This window comes from Papaver somniferum, unplaced genomic scaffold (genome assembly GCF_003573695.1).
Source record: "Papaver somniferum cultivar HN1 unplaced genomic scaffold, ASM357369v1 unplaced-scaffold_80, whole genome shotgun sequence".
NCBI classification, from domain to species: Eukaryota; Viridiplantae; Streptophyta; class Magnoliopsida; order Ranunculales; family Papaveraceae; genus Papaver; species Papaver somniferum.
The window spans coordinates 915,174-939,194 of NW_020650971.1; the positions used below are offsets into that span (position 1 = coordinate 915,174).

The following is a 24,021-nucleotide window of genomic DNA, read 5'->3' on the forward strand; positions in this document are numbered from 1 at the left end:
GTAAAAGGGAATCAAGAACTTAGAAATATAAATCTGCTTCTTAAGGAATGCAGCCTCTAAAACAACAACTTAATCTTCATTAATGAACTGAAAGAAATTCTTACAACGGACTAATGGTGATCGAGTTATAATAGCACCATACAATGGGCTAAGGGCAGACAGGTGCCTCAATGGCTAAGATGGTCTATGACAGACTTCTCCCAACCCCGTGGCGATGCATTTTTGATTTTCTATGACGGGGCGAATACATTATACAAGTGGAGCGAATATAACAAATATATGTGGATTTTATTTATTTTTTCCTTTTATTTTAACAGAAAATACGGATAAAATATGTGGTTCGTTTTTCCTATATTACTAATTTGGAAAAAAAAAGTCCTAATATGATAGGTACTCGGCTTCCGAATTGAATTTGGACATTCATGAAATTTTAAACACGGTAAGTTAAGTTTTTCTTTTAAGTTTGTAATTTTTAAACTAATCATAATGCTTCACGGAAGACGCAAAAGACTTATTTCTGACAACAAGAAAGATCCTAGCAGAGATATGAAATGAAAGAGCTACATCAAGTGTTGAAACTGCTAGGAGACTTTCCTCGAACCCTTGTTTATACGTCTGACTCTACCTAAGTTGTTATTCGTGAAACGCCACGCCAACCAAGAAGGATAATAGTAACTAAGCACATAGAGATTAGAACTTCTCCGATAGAGACATATGAATGCGCAATTATAATCAATTTCTTATCAGATATATTATAATTGTCACCAATTGTCATACATGTTTCGTAAAATGGAATAAAGCTGAAGTTTAGTCATAAGTTTGCCGCAGCAACACAAATCCATATGCAAAATGATCACCACGTGAATCGAATGCAAGTTCCTGAAAACTTGTTCACGAAAAATGTCTCAAAGGAGTTCCCTATCTACCCCTGACAAACAGAAGAAAGTATATTGTAAAGATGGGTCTTCTTGCACCGTTGGAACAATATTTCCATACAATTAAATTTGTATTGAATTTCCATTAAGGAAACCGGTGTTCTGGAATAACCAAATTTATATTAGCTTTCCTAAATTCAAACTAACTCAGTTTTGTTATTCTTTTTTGTCGGCAACTTAAAATTTTCCGTTGCTTGACGGAAGAATTGTCCACCTGAGAAGGTGTTCCTAATGTAAGGTTAAGTATTTGGTGCAAATATGGTGTAACCTAATTAATTAGGTTTATACTATGACCGAAGTGTTTTCCAACCTACCCTTTTGTCAACGTCACTACTGACGAACGGTTAAAAACTTCATGTAAACAAAGTGTACCTCAAGTTTTAATATTTCGATCAATGGGGTTTCGCCAAGTGTCCTCACCATAGAATCTACATTAGAATATTATGTTAAGAAGCGAGGGTTCCATCACCATTCAACGTGAAGAATATTATGTTAAGGCCGTTGAGCGTGAAAATCTGTAAATAATACACACACATATAGATTATTTCCTATTAAGATGCATTGAAGATCGTCAAAGATATTCCAAAATATCGGTGTTGGATTGATCAAGGCCTTTATTTTATTTTAGTCGGAGGAAACCCAACGTGTTACTCTTGTTATGTAGCAATTACTTGAATTTTAGTAACCTAAGTTTCAAAAGTAATGTCTATTACTCTTTATAGACACTTTAGTTTTGGTTGTGGCAAGCACGTTACGTTATTCTTATTATGTTGTTACCTAAGTTTTAAAACTAAGTTATGCTATTCTTGTTACACATTTATCTATTCTCCTTTAATTTAAAAAAATAATCCACAAATCCACTTATGTTTTGTCTATCTGCTCATACGTGCATCTGCAGGTATTGGATCAGACGGAAAAGGGACTAAATTTCGTGAAAATTTCAAGTTCTCCATTTACATGAAGCGGGCGGTGCCTAATCGGTATCCATTCATTACTCAACCCTACCATTTGGTTACTTACATTATACCGACATCCAACTAGCTCATTTACTTTTCAACATCATGCACTTGTGTATATTAGATATATGAGTTACTTGGTCGTCAATTCGACACACGACGGATTTTTAGCATTTGGATCTGGTCCAGCAACCAACAAATACACATCCAATAGATGAACGTATTCTAAGTTTAGCATTTACAAATAACAAGATATAGGTTATTAGATGTTTCTTTCCCCTGTCAATTCTAAACTCTAAAATTTGATAAAAGTAAATGATGAATAAATAAAATGAAATAAACAGTGGGTCTATATAACTAATATTGTACACTCATATTTTATCAGAAAAAAAAAATCATATCTTCAATATAATGGGTTTGGGAGTCCAACGGATTTTTAAGGCAGCATTGACATCCAATCTAAAATTTGAATTGCATCCACATATGGTGCATTAATGTACATGCCAAATATCCTCCCAACAAAAAGGCATGGCCGAATTAAATCTGTAGATTCGGTGTCAAATGCTCGCCCCTTATTGTAAGGTGTCTGGATAACAAAAATAGAATATATTCCCGTAAGTTAGAAGAAAAACAAAGAAAATATTGTATTTACTTTTAGAAATCATTCTAAAAATTGTGTGCAAACTAATTTTTAACATTTTCGTGATTTCTTAAGTAATATAATATCAAAATAGGCTACTACACATTATACTTATTGATTAATTCCCCGTTCTTGAGTTATTCACTCGTGATATCAAAATAGGCTACTACACATATGAGTATACCAAAAAGTCAAGTGCTTTTGCTTTTCCATAAACAAATCGACCCCAAGAATCATATGTAGAAGGGTTTATGTAAAATAATTTCGTCTAATTAACAAAACGTCAGAATTTGTAAAATAATGTTTGTTTTTATATAAATACTAAAAACCATTTCAAAATTCTATCACGAAACTAGTTTCTAGCTTTTCAACTTATAATAGCCGAAAAGTAAAGGCTAAAGATGCATCCAACCTACCTGTTAAAGTTTGTTTTGATACCAGAAGCCAATACCAAAATTCATAAACAAAAATATTCGGAAATGATAATATCTCAACAGATTCTTCCACAGTTTATCGCGTATAAGAGAAAAATTAGAGGCCCACATTCCATTGTTCCTATCGCGATAGATATCCCAATATTCGGAAATAATATATATTGAGAAGGCTTTCTAAGACCGTGTTGGACTGGGACTCGGTACACACTGCGGGAGAAAAACGCGGTGAGTAAAAATGAGTTAGCCCTTATATTATTACTGTATGTTCCAAATATAATGACACAGCTTTTCAGTAGTTGGCCCACACTTTTAACAAGCAAACAAACCCCCCACTCCCTTCTGCTCACTTACTCCAGCCTTTATATGGCAAAAACGCTGGCTCTGTTTCTCTTCACACCTCTCTGAAATTACCTCATTTGAAATTCTCTCTCCCTAGATCCCCTTTTGTCTTCTTCAATTTTGCCCTAATCTTCTAGGGTTTTGAGGTCTTCAATGGCACCTCAAAATACAAAACCAAAAGCTACAGCCGCTTTCAAAGCTATGAGAAAACTTGGTGTACCACCTGAAACAATTACAAAAAATTTGAAGAAATTACTAGATTTGTATGACAAAAATTGGTCTCTTATTGAAGAAGATAATTACAGGGTTTTGGCTGATGTAATCTTTCAATCACAAGAAGAAGAAGAAACCCAGAATTTAAAAGAATTATATTTTGAAGCTCCATTGTCTGTATCACCATCACTGGAGCCTTCAGGTGGTGGTGGCGGCGGCTATGTGCTCGAGGAAGATGAAGCTGAATTTGGGTGTTTTTTACCACAAGATGGACCTGTTAAACAGAAAGGAAAATTGTTGGTTTCTGGTAGATTTGGTTCAAGGGAGGAGGGAATATCTGGGTCAAAAAGACCATCTGATGAATGGGGAAATGCCCAATTTAAAGTCCCAAAATCAGTGGTCTACCCAAGTGCATCTGCTCCAATTATAACTCAAGGTATAGTTTTGTGACTTCTATTCTTTGATTGTTTGATATTTGCTCAGAGATTTCAGTTCTGTCAAATGTAGCTCATCAGAAGTCGAATTCATTGACACAAATGCACTCTGTAGAGCATATCTTGACTTTGCCACATACCAGGGACTTTAACAAATGTATCAGTGTATGGCACCTTTGATTTTGGTGTGCTGCTGGTTGCATCTTTATGCGGGGATCCCATCCTGTGAAACCATCAAATGCAGTTCAATAGAAGTGGCATACATTGAGACATATTCTTTAGCATGACAATTGAAGCAATATCCTGCTTTGTAAGATGCTAGGGACTTCAACATATAAGTAGCAGTGTATCTACTTGGGTTTTGGTTTCAACATATGAGATTTTCTCTATGGTTCAAGCTAAAACCCTTTCGAAGCTTATGAAATTTCTACAGATAATGTTATAAGTAGGTTAGAACATAGGGCATTGATTTTCAAGTGTTTTTAAATTCCAATTCCTCCCAAGTGAATCTGATCTTATTTGCAATGAAGGTATATTTTGGTTCTTCTAATCTTCGGTTATTGATATTTGTGTCCTGTAAATTCCAATTCTGTCAACTGTAGCTCATCAAAAGTAGCATACATTCTTTAGCATAAAAATGGAAGAAAGTTTTATCTCTGGCACAACATATGAGTGTATCACATTGACTTTCGCTTCGAGTACATGAAATTTTCTGTTCTTAAAGATGATACTATAAGCATATGTACCTACTCTAGCAGAATACAGCCACAGGATAGATTAGCAAATAGGCCATTGCTTTTGCTTCATTAAGTGTTTTTATAAAAATGACTCAGTTTAGAACCCCAAACAGAAGCAAGAAGCAAATGCGCAAAACTTTGCTTTATGAACAATCTAAATTATAAGAAGGATTTGAAAAAAGTTTTCAAAATTATGTTTCTTTATTGTTGTTAACTTGGTTAAATATTCACCGGAAGGAAACTTCAAGAGTTGGTTTTTCTAATGCTTGTTTGACAAATTATTATCTACTTCAGTTGAATTCTTTAAGCTAACAGGGCATCTTGGGTTTCAGGAAATTTGAAGACTGCAAGCATTAAAAATTCATCTGCTTCTGATGTTGTGATCGCTTCAACAGAAGGGGGGGAGGTTAAAATTTCAATACACCTGCCACACTTCTGCATGCCAAATCTGGATTCAGTTTTCAAGATGGTGGAGGAAAAGTGCATGAAGACCTACAATATAACAGATCCAGACTTTTGTTTAAAGAATCTTATGAAAGAGTTGTGTGAATCTTGTTTGGAAGCTGGAAATGAGACTGCAAAAGATGCAAAGGGCCTTGTGAATGAGATACTAGTCCCTGATTCGTTCAAGAAATCTTGTGTGGATGTCACATCCGACAATATGCTCATTCGTTCAGGAAATGGAAAAGTGCCAAATACTTGGTATAAAAATAGTAGCGCATTACGTTGAAAGTAGTTTTTTTCTTGTTTAGGCAGCGTACTTTAGTTATTTCGTCTGATAGGTACAGGAACGGTTAAGTTTTTGAGGGTAAAAATAATATTGATTTCGAGGGGACTAGATATGTGGGGTGATGTGAGACACACCCAGTCCCAGATTTTTGTAATTGGCCAATTGGATGTCAAGGCTTAAGACCATTTTGTTATTGTGACGGTTCAAAATGGAAAACACGGTAGAACGATAACTGTAACATCTTTGATACTTGGTAGAAGATGTGTTTGGTTCTGTTCACTGTTGTTCTTGGGAAATTTTGATTGACATTCCAGTTAATAGTGTGATACTTTTGTTGTTTTTTTATGGTTTCTACTGAAATAATATTGCTGTTTGTAGGAATTAAGAATTAATCAGTATGTTCAATTCCGTTGTAGGACATTTTTCGATTGAAGCTGTTAGAAACTTTAGCTTACAAAGAGGTAGTCTAGTATTCGCAAAAATTATAAGAGGTCTCACAATATACTGCCTAACAGAACTAAAAATTCCCTTTTGATAAATGTAAAACTTAAATTGATAACCACTATGGTTTCACGGAGTTACTTCCTGCAACCGAATCAATTTGAATTTCGGCTCGCGGCTATATATCTTATATGTTCAACCAAATTTCTATTTGATATATGCATCCTGTTCATTGTACGCGTCATACAAGAAGATCAGTTTTTGGTGACATTTTGATTAGATCCCTTGACGATCTATTACTGCAGTGTCCTTTTGGCATTGCTTTGCAGGCAACAACGGGTGAGTAACACCGGTACAACGAATTTTTAGAAGCTGGAAAAGAAGAGCAGCCACTATAGCACCAGTGGTGGGAGCAACGATATATAGCCATAGATGTTCAAACCTCCACGCAACAACTGCTGGTCCAATTGATCTTGCTGGATTTAACGATCCCCCCGAAATAGGCCTACAAACAAAATATGCAGTTGCAATAGTTCATCGCCGTATAGCTCAATAGTTAATCGCCGTGATTAGACTTGTAACTTGCTAGCTTAACTTACCCAGAAATTAGGACTGCCAAAGATATAGCAACACCAATAACCAGTCCAGATACTTGCCCAACCTAAAAAATAAATTTCAGCAACTGAATATATTGTTACAAATTGTTGTAAAAGGTTGCAACTCATGAATCGATCTTACTTTGTGAGCTTTGCGTGACATTGAAGCGGAGAGAAACATCACAATGAAGGTGGTAAAGAACTCAACCCAAAATGCTTTCTTTTGTCCATGGAGTTGTGGTCTTGTGGTGACTTGATGTGCTTGTATTCCATACACAGACTTACCCACAAATGCTGCAAAAATTGAACCTACAATTTGTGCTACTATGTAGAAGGGAACCTAGTACATATATGAGGAACAAAAAACAACATTAACGTAAGAAATTAGGTGGATTTTATTCGATTTCCAAAAAAATACGAAGATTGTGATGAGATTAGTACCCTGATCCATGGAAAGTCACCTAACAATGCGAAAGCTAAGGTAATGGAAGGGTTAACATGAGCACCAGAGATAGGACCAACAGAGAAAATGATAACGATTATCGATAGACCGGCTGTAACTGCATACTCTAATAGACCAACTTCTCCTCCTCCTGTCATCTGTGTTGTTGCAACTATTCCACACACACTGAACATCAATATGAATGTACCTAACATTTCTGCAAGAACCTGCAATAATATGTACATATCAAGAGAAAATGTCAGTACAACTTACCTTCGTGCTCAATTTTAAGTGCATTATGATATTGTTTATAGAATTGTTACCATGCGAACAGGGTTTAGATTCTGTAATCTTCTCTGGATCCAACTATGACACTGTGTTGGATTCTCGTCACCTCCGCTGGTTATTGCCAGAAAATCTTCATTGCTACTAATGATGTTCTGTTGATTGGTGATTGTAATATTATTATTAGGTCCCATTTCTTGACCATTAGCAGCAGCAACTACTACTTCAGATTGATCGTCTTCACTTAAAAACGCAGCAAAAACTCTCTTTGAAGCCAAAAGAAATGGTGCTTGAGAACATAATTCTTCTTCTTTTTCTTCATGAAATGAATTCCTCATGATGGTATATGTATATCCTTAATTATTGTACTGATAATAAGATGTGTACCAAGAAAATGTAAAGGAACAAGAATGAATTCTTCTTCGTTGTATGTTTCGGTGAGAATTATAATATGAGTTGTTAAAGGGGTTTTGTTTTTGTTAGTGGTTGATCATTCAGTTTCAACTCCTAAAGGGAATGAGCTAGTTTTTAAAAAGGAGGTCACGTATATCATGCTTCTCAACTGTCTCCATATCTGACTGAGTAAATATACTATATGTAGTCAGCTTAGATATGTGTCACAAAAGTGAGTTTAAGACTGTTACATCGACGAAACCTCGATCTGAATCTCGCTAGTGTCATCATATTTCTGTTTGGTGCACCACATATTCGAGAATCTGTCTTGGCCATGCAATACATACATATATTGGGATTTTCCTACGCATTATGCATTTGATAGGACAGTGTTAATACTTTATTGGAAAATCATTGGTAATTATTGGATCAAGGGACAAATTTTTGACCAACAAATATACTTTATTTAAGAAAATTGAAACCAAGGGGTGGGTTTTAATATACCTAGTAATAATTGTGATCTATCTACATATGTCCATAGTAAGTTGTAGGGTGGATCTTGACTATCTACATATGTCCATAGTAATCTTTCATCTCCCACATCCCAAATGTATAGTATCGCGAACACTGCAAAGCACGCAAAGGCAACCTCTCAGCACATTGACAAATCTGTAACAGAAATCATCCATATGTTCAGGTTGAGGAATTTCTTTGAATACCTCGTCTTCCATGTCCATAGAAATTAAAAGTCGTGGTTGCCACTCCAAACTTGTACGCAAATTTGCTGACCAGTGGATAGCTCCATTTAGAAACACCCCACGCTTTTCGTTAATTTGATAAGGATTGTATGAATGATAGTTTTCCCATGAATCTGAACCTAAAGTATGTATCTCAACTTGAGAAACATCCATATCTTCATATCCATCAACATCTGGTTGACAGTACACTGAGACAAACTTGTAATCACAAGTTTTGGAATCATAACCAAACCCAAAACATCTGTTCAGAAATCCAAACGGAGAAATTATTATTTTATACTCTGCCGTACATGGATTCCAAACATAGAAAATATCACCGGCATGGGATGCACAAATTCAAACCATTACAACTACCAACAATTGTAACACCATCACCTCCACGGTGGTAACAGGGCTTCTCCTCGAATGGGTACATAATATTTTCGCCGTCCTCACTAGATATGATTGATTTCGATTCTATCTTTAACTTACGTCGGAATACCTCATGTTTATCATCATAATCAAGTTTCATACTGACAAATTTATGATGGAGTAATTTATACCATGGCTTGCATACGCACCTGCATCTTCCGATAGAATTCAGAGCTAGGCTAATAGAGAATTTTTTGACTAATATTTCGCTCAGGTTTTCCATTGATCTTCTTCGCTTCTCTGATAGTTGCCACCCTGAATCCCAAACAAAAAGTTTAGTTGGGTTTTTATATAAATCTCTCATTGCCAAATTTGGAAGTAATCCGAAGTTGGCAATGTTATCCAAATTTGGAAGTAATCCGAAGTTGGCATTGTTACCTAAACTGTGTCTCTTGGCCCGGAATTCGTACCTCTACTCGGAAAAGTCATGTGACCAAAATACGTATCGTGTCTTGAAAACTTAGATTAAAAAAAAAACGGAAAATGGGTCATTTGTCCAAAAAATTTTAAAACATGATTGAAATGGACGAGTAAAAATTAGTATAGGTGAAATGGACAAAAAAAGTTTAACAAAGATGAAATTGGATTCATCACGGCTTAAACTTAAAAAATAGCAAAGATGAAACTGGATGTATCCTTATATAAGTTAAAAATAAGAAAAAATATTTGAAAATTGGTAGGATAAAACTGGTTACATCATCGCAATTTTTATATTTTTGTCCATTTGAAAAGTATCTTTTTTAAACAGTATCAAAATGTACAAGTCTTTTTCATCCAGGAATTATTAATTTTGGTCTTTTTAATCAATTTTGTGTAAAAAAAAGCCAAGAAAAATGAGAACTCCCAAAATTCTTAAAGCTCCGGTTTTCACGGTTTTTCTAAGGTTCGAAAAACATACTTTTTTGGTTTCACCGTTTTTGATCAACTGCTGGGATCAGTTTGGACTCTGATCCTTAACACAGCTATTCTTTTCATTGATGTTTAACAATATGTTTAATCAAGCTGGTGGCGCATCAAAGCTTTGGTGGACTCAAAGGAAATGTTACTGAATGGTACTCTTTATTTGTTTCGATTTCCGAAACTATTAGAGCTAGTTTATATAAAGGAGTTGTGGTTTCTTTTGAATGCCTAAACTAAAACAATTCAGGTTCTTTATGAACTTGGGTAAAGAAGATATTGATATAGCTGCAATTGATCAACATGGTGCTGTATTCATGGTAATTGATCACGTAGTGATCGAAGATCCCAAGTACAGATGGCCTACTGTACAAAGGTTCTAATATCACCGATCGAGCTGTTTCTATGCTATGAAGCTATTTACGAGAAGCTTGAAGCTATTCCGGCGGTGTATACGTTTGCTGGTGTATTATTCAGCGAATTGTTCATGGAAAAGAACAACGAAGAGAAGACCACAGCTTCAAAGGTTGATGATAGGTTGGTATTGTTAATTCAGCCCAGTTTCGTTTCATATCTTTGGTTCGAATATTTTCGATGTAATCGTGGTGAAGATGGTAATAATGGAGCTGTTCATGATGTTAACATGCAATAAGAAGTTGACAGCAAGGGAAGCATGGTTCTTGGTTAAGGATGATGTGTCAGATAAAGGCATTCTACAAGGCATGAGGATGTGTTGGTTTTCTTTTGAAATCATAAAAGAGTTCAGGATAGTCAATCTGGAGTCTGGACAATAAGAAACAAGTTGTTAATGTTCTGCAGTTTCTTTACGGGGCTGTTTGCAGCGATTTATTTATGATAAAAGATGAGCTTTGAAGATCCTATGGTACTACGAAGTAATAAACTCAGCGAGATTTTTTACAATTTCTTAATGAAACTAGTTGAGCATGCATACAATGAATCACCTGTATGAAATTTTCCCAATTTTGTACTGGTAGTGATCAGCGGTTGAAATAAAGATTATGTTTTACAGAGAAGTTACAAAATATATCAATTTAATGACATAGAACCAAATTAAGAACATTAAGCCAAAACACACACACAAAAAAAAAAGGAACAAGAATGAATTTTTCCTTGTTGTATGTTGTGGTTCAAAATTATAATATGAGTTGTTAAAGAGGTTTTATTTTTGTTAGTTGTTGATCATTCAGTTCCAACTCCTGAAGGGGATTAGCTAGGTTTTAAAAAGCGAATCATCTATATCATACTTCTCAACTGTCTCCAAAGATCTCCTTCTTCATTTGGTCGACGCTATGGAATGCTACCCCAACCTTAGACAACTTGGCAAGACGAGGTATAGAGGTTTTATCTCAGCAATGTGTAATTTGTAGAGCTAAGAATGAGACAATTCATCATTTTATACTAAACTGTACCTACTTTTATGATGTTTGGTTTCTTTTCAACAAAAGGTCTCACACCACATACGCTAAATCAGCCTGGTTCCTACATTTTTATCTAAAAGAAACCATAACAAGTTTGGTGGTATAAGTATAAATACAATTTTCCTAACAACATATCAAGATCAAAAAATCCATGTTTAACACTCTGACATTATTTTCACTTCCAAAAATCAGTAAAAATGAACGCAAAAAAGAACACAAACTTATAAATCACGAAAGCAAATCCTAGACCTCAGAGTTTGCTTCTTTTTTTTTCGGATCTGCTGTGTTGTTTACTCTTGGTGCCTCCTTGCCTTGGCACATGGTTATCAATAAAATAAAATAAACCACATAAAGAATTAAACATTGAAATTTTTTGATGACGGTCCACATAAGCCTCCATCTCTTGGATATTCTTCATGTATTCATACATGACTCTACTGTTTTGACATCCCTCATCCTCCTCGTTTATTATCTCGAATGAAATTTCGAGATTGTTGTCCGTCATACAGTCATGTATAAGCCTTTCCACATAAGCATTTATATAGTCTCTTCTATTTTGGTGTCTTAGCCTCGTCATATAAGCCTTTATATACTCTCTTCTAATTTGGCGTCTTTTTGTTTCATCCAAGTGAATTTTCACACATCAACCCTTTTAAGATATTGATTAGGTGCTCGATCCTTCACCGTTATCTCTAATACTCCCTCCGTTCCGATTTAGTTGTTGTTTTAGGGTTTCTTTTTTGTTTCAAATTAGATGATAGTTTTAGTTTTTTTTCCCAATTTTCACTAATATGCCCCTGCATTGGAATCACATCAGAGAATTAATTCTCATAGTAATCAACAAAGAAAAAATTACTTCTCATTGTAATCTGCTCCATGGAGAATATATACTCTATGTTGGTTGGTTTTTCATTTATCATCTCTTCATCTTCTGCTTCAACAAAAGAAAGTTCATCTTCTTCTTTTCAAACACCATGTATGAGGATATGCTAGATTATCTACTGTCTTTGGCTTACACTCTTCTACGATATTATCAAGTTACTCCATATGGTCGACCAACAAGAAGAGTGAGTGGAGAGATTGATGTAAATTTGCCGCCAAGAAAAGATGGTTTTGAGAATACGGCACAGGCTCGTCAACAAGTAACTGATGAGATGTTGAAGATATATTTACCCAATTTTTTTTATTAAGAAACACCTAATACCTCCCCGATCTTTGTTTTTTCTTTTTGCGTGGGTTTTTTCTTCCTGCTAAGTCTTATAGCTCTGTATCCATGACTGTTTGTATGGCGTTTAGCTGCTGTTTTGGTTGCTAATCTTATCAATAGTATCCTTTCTTTATTGATAAAAAAAATGCCTGACACTTTACAGTTTTCTAGTTTTTCTTTTCATAACTCTATGTCCATAATTTTCTTTTGTACTGTACATGGTAAAAACGGTTTCAAGCAAAATGCTTTTTTTCTTGTGGTGCACGAGAAGCTTGTGAAGACACATCTTTTCTCATTTTTACTTTCCAGGTGAGACGTTATTGTCCGTAGGTTGGGGAAATGAAACTGTGGTAGGGAAAATTGGAACAGACAGTTAAGAATATTGCACATCTATTTTTATTTTTATTTTTTCTTCTTTGGAGTAAATGAGCACTGGATGTAAATGATAACTTCTGCCTTTTAGTTCAGGGTCTCTTCAGTTGTGTTCATGATATTTTTAACATGCATATGTCTAGTTTATTTTCTTGTGCTAGTTTCAACTTCGTTGGTACTTCCTCCACTAGCAATTTGCAGTATCATATTTTATCTCTCAAGCTTCTTGTGTGTTTTGTCTTGTTAATTGACTGAGAACCTCATCTACTATTAGTGTAAAAGAAATGCCTGCCCCATTCTTTTCTTCATTTTTGTCAGAACAACAACTACGTGTTCTACAGTATTTGCACTATTTATGTAGCAGAGAATTAGCAGAGGAAAAAACAGGTTATTGCAGTACATAAATAACCCATTAAACCTTACTTCAACCACATTTTGAGTACAACATTGCCTGACTCGATTACATTACTGCAAATTAATGAAAACAAATCCGGCAACTCTAACACACTAAGCATCAAAATAAAACTACTGCACTCATAACCTGACACTAAACTTGAACCCATCATACTTCTGGATTAATATTTTCATTAAGATTTTCACTTCTGGATTCCAAACTTGAGCCCACCATGTTTCGTTCAAGAGTGGACCAGAATTCAGGCATCCTGTTAAGTTCCACCAATATGTCGTGAAGCAAAGCACTATCCGCTTCAATTCTGATTGGAAGATTACCTTCACGCTCTAACTTGTCCTTCCCGATGTGCGGCAAAACATAACGGATTTCTCCACGAGCTTTCATCACCTCCAACATGCATAATTGGTGGGTCAAGAAGACCTTATTGATAATGCGTGGTTCCATATCGTTGTAAGCCTTTTCTACCGCGACAATAAGCTCATCAATGTTATTCATTCTCTGACGATGTTGTATACTCTGAAGTGTATTGAAGTAGCCGAGGTCCAAAGTATTCATATCTGGACTATTTGGAGGTTGATTCTTCAGTTGAATATCGAACCCGTCGATTAATGCTGCATTCTTAAATTTTTCGTCATCCTTCGAAATATGAGGCTTCGCGTTATCTTGTTGAATATAAATGGTACGTGTACTCCCGGTAGTCCATTTAGCACGAATTGCCGGTAGGACTTTGTCGATTAAAAACTCCATTGAAACCTTTTTATCAACTGGATCAATCGGTTTGGTTTCAAGTGTACCGGCTTTCCTATTCTTACTGTTTCTTGCTGCCGGCACTTTTTTAACCATTGCCCATATGCCAATTTTTCCATCAAAAATTAGATTCCCTGAGGAATCATATTGCGGACGTGCAACTGCAGCTGTAAACATAATCTTAGGAATAAATCTCTTGCTTTGACACTCACGATGAGGTTTGGGTTCATCGGGAAGAAGATAATATCTCTGCGATATTTTTGTCATGTTAAACCACTTTTCATCAATATGTACATAATCGAACATATCCTTAAACATTGGTTTAGAATTAAAAGTACTTGTATCAAGCATGTCAATACAATAGTTTAACCTCTTTATTTTTCCATCGTCATTCAAAGCTGGTCTTACTGCACTTGTGTGTGGCTTGACTTTTCCTTCTTTTATCCTCCTATGCAATGTTGTTGTTGACATCTCTATCTCTGCCGCTAATGTGCGAATACAAGTACGGCGATTCAATGGAACTGCCAGTACCCTGTCTCTATCGATTTCCACACGTTTGCGACCAACTCTTGTTGGCTTCCTAGAAGATACATCAGCAGGCATGTTTGAGTTATGATTTTCTTTTGATCGATTCCAGATACGAGAAACAGTTGAAACAGACGTCTTGAATATACCAGCAACTCTTGGTATGGAACCTCTTTTAACTCTTCCATTATTGCTATGGGTTAACAGATATTGATAGATACCTAAACGTTCATCATTTTTGAGTTCTCTTGATGCTCTTATTATTGGATTATTAAGAACCATGTCGTCATATCTTGGTACTGCCTCTTCATCACTAGTATTGGATGCTACTTCTTCATCACTCGTTTCTTCAACATCAGAATTTGATAAAGAAAGGTAAGCTTGAGTATTTTCCATGGAAGTATCCATTCTAAAGGGAAGAGGAAAAAATGAACATAAGGAATTGGAAGAGATGAAAGAATAATTGGGGTTTATAAACAAATTGAAAAGAACAGGAGCGAAATAATTTTGGTTAAGAAAATTTAAATTTTGAATAAGTTTTCAAGTGACGCTTCATTCTTCACCTGTGTAATTTTAGGAATTGGATTTGGAGGGAATATTTGGTCCAATCAAAATCCTTGTAGGAATATTTGGTCCAATCAAAATCTTTGGAGGGAACATTTTTCTCTAATCAGGAGAGAGTATTTGGCTTATCCACTTTCATTTGATTGATTCTATAATTGGAGGGAATATTTGGTTAAATCAAAACCAAAGATTTGGATACATACTCAGTTGTACATCCCAAGATTAAGGTTTATCCAAGATTATGCACGTTGGCTAAGGTTTATCCAAGATTAAAAAAGCCAAAAATTAGCCTCGCAACATTGTCTTGGTGCATACGCTGCTGAGCTCTCCGTCACAGATTTTCCAGGAGCAATAAATAAATTAGGAACAACCAAGCTGGTCTTACGGGATTGAGAGATTTCATATTTTCAAGAAACACAAACCTAGGTCATTTAATTTTTTAATTAGGAATTAATATGGGTATTTTAGGAAAGATTTTCCTCTCTTTGTTATTTCTTAATATCCGTGAAAACTCCTAAAAAAGCAACTAAATCGGAACGGAGGGAGTAGTATTTCGCCATCTTTTAAAGATTCAACTCTCCTTATGTATTGACAGGATCCAATACCCATTGTCACTGTTGGCATAAGTTCTTGCTGGTCAATTTTCAGCACTTTAGACCAACTCTCTCTCACTCCGTAATCTTTCATCTCCCAAATCTCAAATTTAGTATCAGGAATACTATTCCCTCCGTTTCTTTTTAATAGGTTGGTATTGTTTTTAGAGAAATTTAAGAAAATTAAGAGAACTAATTATTGAAAATGGTCCTCATGACACTTGTCAATAAAAGAAGTGAAGTGAAATGGTCCCCATGACACTTGTCAGCAAAAGAAGTAAAGTGAAATGGTCCACATGACAGTTGTCATCAAAAGAAGTTAAGAGAAAAGTGGTCCCAAAAAATTTAACTAACATTTGACTTTTCCGATTAGGAAACCAGCCTATTTTTTTGAAACATTTATTTATAAAAACCAGTCTATTAAAAAGGAACGGAGGGAGTACAAAGCAAGCAAAGGCAACCTCTCAACACATCAACAAATCTGTAATCATAATAGGCCATATGTTTTGGTTGTGGTATTTCTTTGAATTCCCCGTCTTCCATATCCATAACAATAATGAAAAGTCGTGTTCGCCACTCCCCACGCAAATTTGCTAGCCAGTGGACAGCCCCATTTAGAAACACCCCATGCTTTCCGCTAATCATATAAGGATTGTACAAACGATAGTTTTCCCATGTATCTGAACCTAAAGAATATATCTCAACTTGAGAAACATCCCTATATGGATGGCATGACAGTAAACTGAGACAAACTTGTAATCACGAGTTCCGGAATCATAACCAAACCCGAAAGATCTGTCCTGAAATCCAAACGCCGGTCTAACTAACTTATACTCTCCGGTACATGGATTCCAGATGTAAAAAATATCACCAGCATGGGATGCACAAATCAAACCATTACAACTACCCACAATTGTAATACCATCATCACCTCGATGGGGCTTCTCCTCGAATGGGTACATAATCTTTACAGCATCCTCACTAGATATTAATGATTTCGATTCTACGTTATATCTGAGTTTATATCTACTGTTGTGCTTTTCGTTACAAGTAGTTTAATATTTTCATGTTTAATATCATAATTAAGTTTTGTACTGTGAAAATTATGATCGAGTAATTTATTCCATAACTTGCATACACACCTGCATCTTCCAATAGAAGTCGGAGATAGGCTAATGAGAATTTCGCTGATTAAATCTAAAGTAAGGTTTCCATTGATCTTCTTCGCTTTCTCTGACTTCTGGTTTCAAACCTAAATTGCAAACAAAAAGTTTAGTGTAGGGTTTTTTATACAAAGCTCTCATTGACCAAATTTGCAAAGGAATCGAACATCAGGTAATGTTACCTGAAATATCCTCTCGTGGGCCGGAAGCCTCAATCGAATATTAGGCAATCGCATTTGGAAGTCCACTTCCGGGAGTTGATGTTACTAGGTGGTCCCCACTGTGTCTCTTTCCTACCACGATTACGTCAAACAGAGAGATTCTATTCGCTTTCTGATTTCTCGTTTCCACCTTGAATCCCAATTCCCAAACGACAAGTTTAGCAGGGTTTTTATATAAATCTCCCATTGCCTAAATTTGGAAGTAATCCGGAGTTGGCAATGTTACCTAAACTGGAACTCATGGCCCGGAATTCGTACCCTCAACTCTGGAAAGTGTCCGTATGACCAAAGTACGTATTGTGACTTAAAACCTAGGTTACAGAAAAGCCAAAAAAAAAAGAAACTACTAGAGCTCCGGTTTTCACGGTTTTATTAGGGTTCGGGAAAAAAATGGTTTCATCGCTGATTTGGAAAGCCACTGTACCACCAAAGATCTCCTCCTTCATTTGATCGACGCTACGGAATGCTACGTACCCCCAACCTTAGACAACTTGGAAAGACGAGGCATAGAGGTTTTATCTCAGCAATGTGTACTTTGTAGAGATGAGAATGAGACCTTAAGTTGAAACCTAGACTTGAGAAGAAGACTTACTGATGTTGAGATTCTAGAAGCAGTGAGACTTACTGCCCTGCTGTATACAGTTATCATTAGTGAGATTGAAGACTCGAGGGTCCGGAAGCACACTAAGGATGAATATTTTACGGTTAAGTCTTGCTACGATGCTCTTTCTACTAAAAACCTTGCGGACTTTCTCTACAAGGCGGTGTGGAATAGTAAGGTACCAACTAAAATATCATTCTTTATTTGGTTGGTACACCATAATTCCATACTTACCCAAGATGTTCTGATGGGTAGGGGGAGACCTACGGCAAACAGGTGTATTATGTGTAAATTGGAGGAAGAAACGACGAACCATCTCCTGCTTCATTGTCCAGTGGCTACTAAGATATGGAATTTCTTCTATGATGCTTTTGGAGTAGATTGGGCACAAGGGGAAAATATTCAAATGGTTTTTCTCGAAAACAAGATTAAAATCTTCTTGACAAAAGGAAATTTTATGTGGGATGTCTTACCTTTCGCCATCAACTGGTGTATTTGGAAGGAAAGAAAGTCGCGGACTTTCGAAATGAAACAGCTGAAAACTGACGGGATTATCCAAGAAATTAAATCTACAATTTTTATTGGGATATCCCTTTTAAAGCTTTGGAGGGAATCCATTTCGAGGACCTTATGTGCAGATGGGAAGCTGTTGTGAGAGATTGAGGAGATACGGTCGGGTTGGGGGTCTGGCTGTACACCTTAGCCTAAATGCCAAGGCTTCTGTGTTATATTTCTCCCTCTTAATTCATTATTCGTTTTTCTTCTTAATATATACTTCACTGTACCTACTTTTATGATTTATGGTTTTATTTCAACAATAGGTCTCACTATTGAGATACCGTAATGATCAAGCCAGTGTTGCGTATAAACTCTAAATTTTGCTATACATAGAATTTGTTGTATCTCAGCAAACTATGTAAACTAGGAAATACTTGTATTACAAGTTTAGAACTCTAGGGTCTTTGTATATATAAACAGAGAGCTATCATGTGAATCGTATTCAATTAATCGATTGTTCATTCTAAACTATTCTCTTCTATTCTATATTCTATTCTCTTCTCTTTTGTATTCTAAACCTAACCAATTCTAAAACTAAACTTGGTATCATCCTTGTTCGATTCTCCATATCTTCTGCATCCACTACAATTTCAACCGTTTCTACAATACTCAATTTTTCTCAATTTATGATGGCTTCCTCTGTCTTTTCACAACCTCATCATATCATCACAGTCAAGATAGATGAAACAAACTACTCCCTCTGTCGTGCTCAATTTTTACCCTATCTTCAAGGTTATGAACTTGATGGCTATGTTAACGGTGACAAACCCTTCCTCCCTGCAACTCTTGAAATTACCCAAAACCCTAACCCTGATTATGCTGCTTGGATGAAACAAGATAGAATTCTTCTAGGTTGGATCTTCTCCTCTCTGACTCCTGTTGTCATATGGAATGTTCATCGTCTTACCACATCCCGTGAAGTTTGGTCCTCCCTGGAATCTTTGTTTGCTGCCAAATCTGATGCGCACATTCATCATCTTCAATACGAACTTCGGGCGTTGACAGTCTTGCTGTCGTTGATACTACTGTGACTAACACTGAATTACGTCACTGTATTCTTGCTGGATTGGACTCTTCTTATGATGCTATAGTTACTTCTCTCACCACGTCCATTAGTACTATGAAACTTGAAGATTTCATCACATATCTTTTCACCTTTGAGTTGCGTGTTGAACAACAAACTAAGTCGCTGAATTCTGAACCTGTTGTTGTTGCTTCTTCTCGGTCTCCTTCTTCTCAAAATAATGGACTTCTACCAAGGCCTAATACTGGTACTTCAAATGCTAGTACTCGACAAAACACTGTTTGTCAATTATGTGACAAAGATGGACATCTTTCTCCTATGTGTTGGAAACGCTTTGATCGTAACTTTAAACCACAACCTCCTCGACGTGCTCAGCCACAACAATCATCTTCTCTTCGGGCTTATGCTGCTGAAACAAAAAGGTCTACTTCTTTCTCTCCATGGATACCTGACAGTGGTGCTACTGCTCATATCACGAACGATCTTGCTAGATTGCATCCTTATTCCGAATACATAGGTCCTAATCAAATAAAGATGGGTAACGGCTCTTATATTCCAATTTATCATGTTGGTTCCTCAATATTAGGCACTCCTGGATGTAAGTTATTTCTCAACAATACTTTGTTTGCTCCTCAAATCTTCCATAATTTATTCTCAGTTTCCCCGCTTACTACTGATAATGATGTATTGTTTGAGTTTCACCCTGATTTTGTATTGTGAAGGATCGATGTACGGGGAAGGTATTTCTGCGCGCCAATAGGGTTGGTGGTCCCTATGTTCTTGATGATTCAAAAATTTCTATGACAAGAACGTGCTAGCTTACAGATTTAGCACTCTAGATTAGGCCATCCTATGATGCGAATTTCCCTTCCTGTTTCTAGTATAAAAATAAGCTTATATTCTTCTTGTCATGAACGTCGAAGTCATAAGTTACATTTCTCTTCTAGTAATCCTATTTATTTGAATCCACTTGATTTAATTGTCTCGGATGTTTGGGGACCTTCTCATGTTCTTTCTAATGATGGTTATCGATATTACATCATCTTTATTGATGCATATTCTCGTTTTACATGGATGTTTCCTCAAACTCATAAATCATATGTCTACTCTATATTTTTTGTTTTTCAAAAACACGTTGAGAATCTTTTTAGTCGAAAGATAAAGATTTATCAATCCGATAATGCTGCTGAATATCGTAAACTTACACCTTATCTTCAACAAAATGGTATTTTTCATAGATTCTCTTGTCCACACACCTCTGAACAAAATGGACTAGTTGAACGTAGGCATCGTCACATTCGTGAAACAGGTCAAACACAATTATCTATGGCATTTGTACCATCTTCTTACTGGTACGATGCAATTTTTACAGCATGTTATCTAATGAATAGGGTAACTTCATCTATTCTTGCCAAAGAGTCTCCGTATGAAGTTTTGTTTGGCTCAACTCCTGATTATTCTTCTCTTTGTGTGTTTGGATGTCTTTGTTTTCCTCATCTTCGTCCTTATAGAGCTCATAAGATGGGTCCATCATCCTCTCCCTGTGTGTTCATTGGTTATAGTCCACAACATAAAGGCTATAAGTATGTTAGCAGGCACGTGGTTTTTAATGAGACCACCTTTCCATTTGCAGCGCCGATTGAACCATCTCCAGCATCGACTTCTACTGATCAGGTGATATCTTCTCCTTTGCCATCATATCTACTATCCCAATGACTATTCTCCTCAGACACCTATACAGGAACAAACTTTACAAATGCATGGTATTGATTTGGAATTACATGATGAGAACTCCTTGTTGTAAAGAGAACAGATATCTGACGCTCAGGAAACTACTCATCCTAATTATGGTGCAATATCTCCAGACTTATTTAAACCGTCTTCAGGTCAGGAAACTACTCAGAGGGATTCTATGTGTCAATTCTCTACTGCTTCTATTATTCCAACTCATCATATGGTTACTCATGCTATAGATGATAATTTTAAGCCAAAGATTTTAAGTGCTTCTAAGTATGCTCTTATTAGCGATTCTGTCCTGGAACCAACGTGTTTCTCTCAAGCTCAAGCTGACCCTAAATGGCGTAATGCATCTGATGATGAGTATAATGCTTTACTTAAAAACGGTACGTAGATTTTGTTACCTTATCATCCTTCCATGAATCTTGTTGGTTGTAAATGGGTTTATCGAATTAAACGTAAGGTTGATGGCACCATTGAACGATTTAAAGCTCGTCTTGTGGCTAAGGGGTATAATCAAAAAGAAGGTGTTGATTAAAGTGAAACTTACAGTCCAGTTGTAAAACCATGCACAATTCGTATTATTTTTACAATCGATTTGTCATCTAATTGGTATATTCATCAATTGGATGTTCAGAATGTGTTTCTACATGGAAAACTTGAGGAGAAAGTTTATATGAAATAACCACCAGGATACACTGATCCTAACTTCCCAACACATGTCTGTAAACTTCAAAAATTTCTACGGACTTAAATAAGCACCGCGTGCATGGTATCATATGCTTAGTGCCTTTTACTACAGCTTGGTTTCATTACTTCTAAGTGTGATTCTTCTTTATTTATTCGAAGAGATAACACTGGAATTGTATTCTTACTGGTGTACGTCTATGATATTATTCTCACTGGTTCGAACACTACAAGCTTGGAATTTATTCGTACATCTCTGCACAAGGAATTTGCAATTAAAGATCTCGGCCCTTTGTCTTATTTTCTTGGAATTGAGCAACTCGTACTTTTTCTGGTATATTTCTTACACAGAAAAGATATGCTCATGATCTTCTTATTCGAGCTAAAATGGATGGTGTTAAACCAATCCAAACTCCAATTAGTACTACTTGAGACATGTCTTCTGATCGTAGTACATTATTAAAAGATGCTACAAAATACAAAAGTATTGTAGGTGCATTACGATACTTGACGTTTACTCGTCCAGATTTGGCTTATGCTGTGAATAAAGCCTTCCAATTTATGCATACCTCAACTGAATTTCATTGGACATTATTTAAGCGTATATTAAGATATCTCAAGCATACATCCACATATGGGATTCTTTTCAAGACAGCAGATACTTTAAAATTGTCGTTCACTGCTTACACTGACTCCGATTGGGCAGGTTCTTTAGATGATCCTCGTTCCACCAGTGGATATTGTATTTATTTAGGTGGTAATATTATTTCTTGGAGTGATCGTAAACAAAAAAAAAAAAGTAAATCGTTCTAGCACTGAAGCTGAGTATCGGAGTCTTGCTATTGCTACAACTGAAATTATGTGGATTAGATCTCTTCTTTCAGAACTTCAAATCTCTATTACATCTCCACCTGTTCTATGGCGTGACAATCTTGGTGCAACCTATCTTACTGTTAATCTAGTTTTTCATGCACGAACGAAGCATATAGAGATTGATAGCAGATATATTTACAAAGGCACTTCCCAAAGATCGTTTTTCTTTAGTGAGATCCAAGCTAACAGTTCTTGATGACCCGTTCCGCTTGCGGGAGGGTATTGAGATACCAGAATGATCAAGCCAGTGTTACGTACAAACTCTAAAGTTTGTTATACATAATATTTGTTGTATCTCAGGAAACTATGTAAACTAGGAAACACTTGTATTACTGTTGGAGAAAATGAGTTTTATTGTTTCGGTATTGTAGTCTTGGTGGGAATGGAACTTAGGACCTTTGAGTCTCTAAAGGCACTTGCTCATTTTCTTATGAGTGAATGAAATATGACCTTTAGTTCTACATAGGGTATAACTAAAGAGGAGATCCACTATTTAACTATTAGTTTATGGATAGTCAGACAAACAATGTGGGTGGAATGGGTGAGGAAAATAATACTTGTTTTCACTAAGGCTTGGGCTTAAGGCTCGTGCCCGTTCTTATGTCGTGCACATATGTCAACCAAGACGTATCTTTTTGGACAAAATTATTTTGAAATATTTCTTTAAATATTCTAATATCAAATAAATTTTGTATTTAATATGGGGCGTATGATTTGGAGAGGATTTATTTATTTCCGTTTTTATTTTTATGCCGGCATAATGTGCAGTTAATTGCGTAACTGTTTTTTTACCGTTTTGGAAAATCTTGAATTAATGAAAAATTATTTTGGTTTTATTACAAAATTATATTCTTTTTAATTCACTCTTGATGCACATTATTCTCGATTATCTCTCTTCTCCACTATATAAACCTTTTGGTTTCTTCATTCCAATTTGTCTCCAGAAGAGCTACTATCCTCTTCTTTTTGTCTTTCTCCCTCTGTGTGGTTTTTATTCTTTGTGCCATTGTTGTTGAGTTCGTATGAGTGGGTAAGTATTGTAGTGATAACAATATTTTCAACGGGCAGTTTTATCCTGGATACGACTTAACCACAGGGTATAGGCATCACTCATTCTTGAGGCTACCGGTCATCTATCGTGTTAAGGACAACGTGTTGAACACGTGACTCTGTCCTCTGTTTGCTAATTCCATTGAATGTTTAAACGTTTCAGATATTTATTTCTAACATCTTCTTTGAGTTTTTTATTGTTACAGTTGCAACAATTACAAGTTTAGAACTCTAGGATCATTGTATATATAAACAGAGAACTATCATGTGAATCGTATTCAAGTATTCAATTAATCATTATTCATTCTAAACTATTCTCTTCTCTTCATATTCTATTCTTATCTCTTTTTTATTCTAAAGTTAATCGATTCTAAAACTTAACTCTCACACCACATACGCTAAAACAGCCTGATTCCTACGTTTTTATCTGGAAGAAACCACAAGAAGTTATTGGAGGTAGAAAATTTTCCCAACGACATTTCAATATCAAACAATCCATTTAACACTCTAGCTAAATTATTTTCTCTTCCAAAAATCAGTAAAAATGAACGCAACAAATAACACAAACTTATAAATAACGAAAGCAAATACAAGACCTCGGAGTTTG

At 35.8% G+C, this 24,021-nt stretch overlaps 4 protein-coding genes across 4 annotated transcripts; 1 reads left to right on the top strand and 3 right to left on the bottom strand.

Annotated features, from left to right (window-relative positions):
• Positions 1–3,350: 3,350 nt before the first annotated feature.
• On the top strand, positions 3,351–5,737 carry LOC113344839. Its single transcript, XM_026588740.1, has 2 exons — positions 3,351–3,953; positions 5,021–5,737. Exons 1-2 carry the CDS (start codon positions 3,458–3,460, stop codon positions 5,416–5,418), a joined length of 894 nt encoding a protein of 297 aa, XP_026444525.1. The 5' UTR covers positions 3,351–3,457; the 3' UTR covers positions 5,419–5,737.
• A 147-nt stretch (positions 5,738–5,884) lies between these two features.
• Positions 5,885–7,662, bottom strand: LOC113344856 (probable aquaporin NIP7-1). Its single transcript, XM_026588752.1, has 5 exons — positions 7,221–7,662; positions 6,897–7,124; positions 6,598–6,795; positions 6,459–6,520; positions 5,885–6,364 (listed from the first exon to the last, which is right to left on the bottom strand). The coding sequence occupies exons 1-5, from the start codon at positions 7,518–7,520 to the stop codon at positions 6,136–6,138; spliced, it is 1,017 nt and encodes a 338-aa protein (XP_026444537.1). The 5' UTR covers positions 7,521–7,662; the 3' UTR covers positions 5,885–6,135.
• A 480-nt stretch (positions 7,663–8,142) lies between these two features.
• Positions 8,143–8,819, bottom strand: LOC113344898. Its single transcript, XM_026588784.1, has 3 exons — positions 8,815–8,819; positions 8,295–8,574; positions 8,143–8,202 (listed from the first exon to the last, which is right to left on the bottom strand). Exons 1-3 carry the CDS (start codon positions 8,817–8,819, stop codon positions 8,143–8,145), a joined length of 345 nt encoding a protein of 114 aa, XP_026444569.1.
• Positions 8,820–13,221: 4,402 nt separating this feature from the next.
• On the bottom strand, positions 13,222–14,751 carry LOC113344899. Its single transcript, XM_026588785.1, has one exon. The coding sequence runs from the start codon at positions 14,749–14,751 to the stop codon at positions 13,222–13,224; it is 1,530 nt and encodes a 509-aa protein (XP_026444570.1).
• Between the last annotated feature and the right edge of the window lie 9,270 nt (positions 14,752–24,021).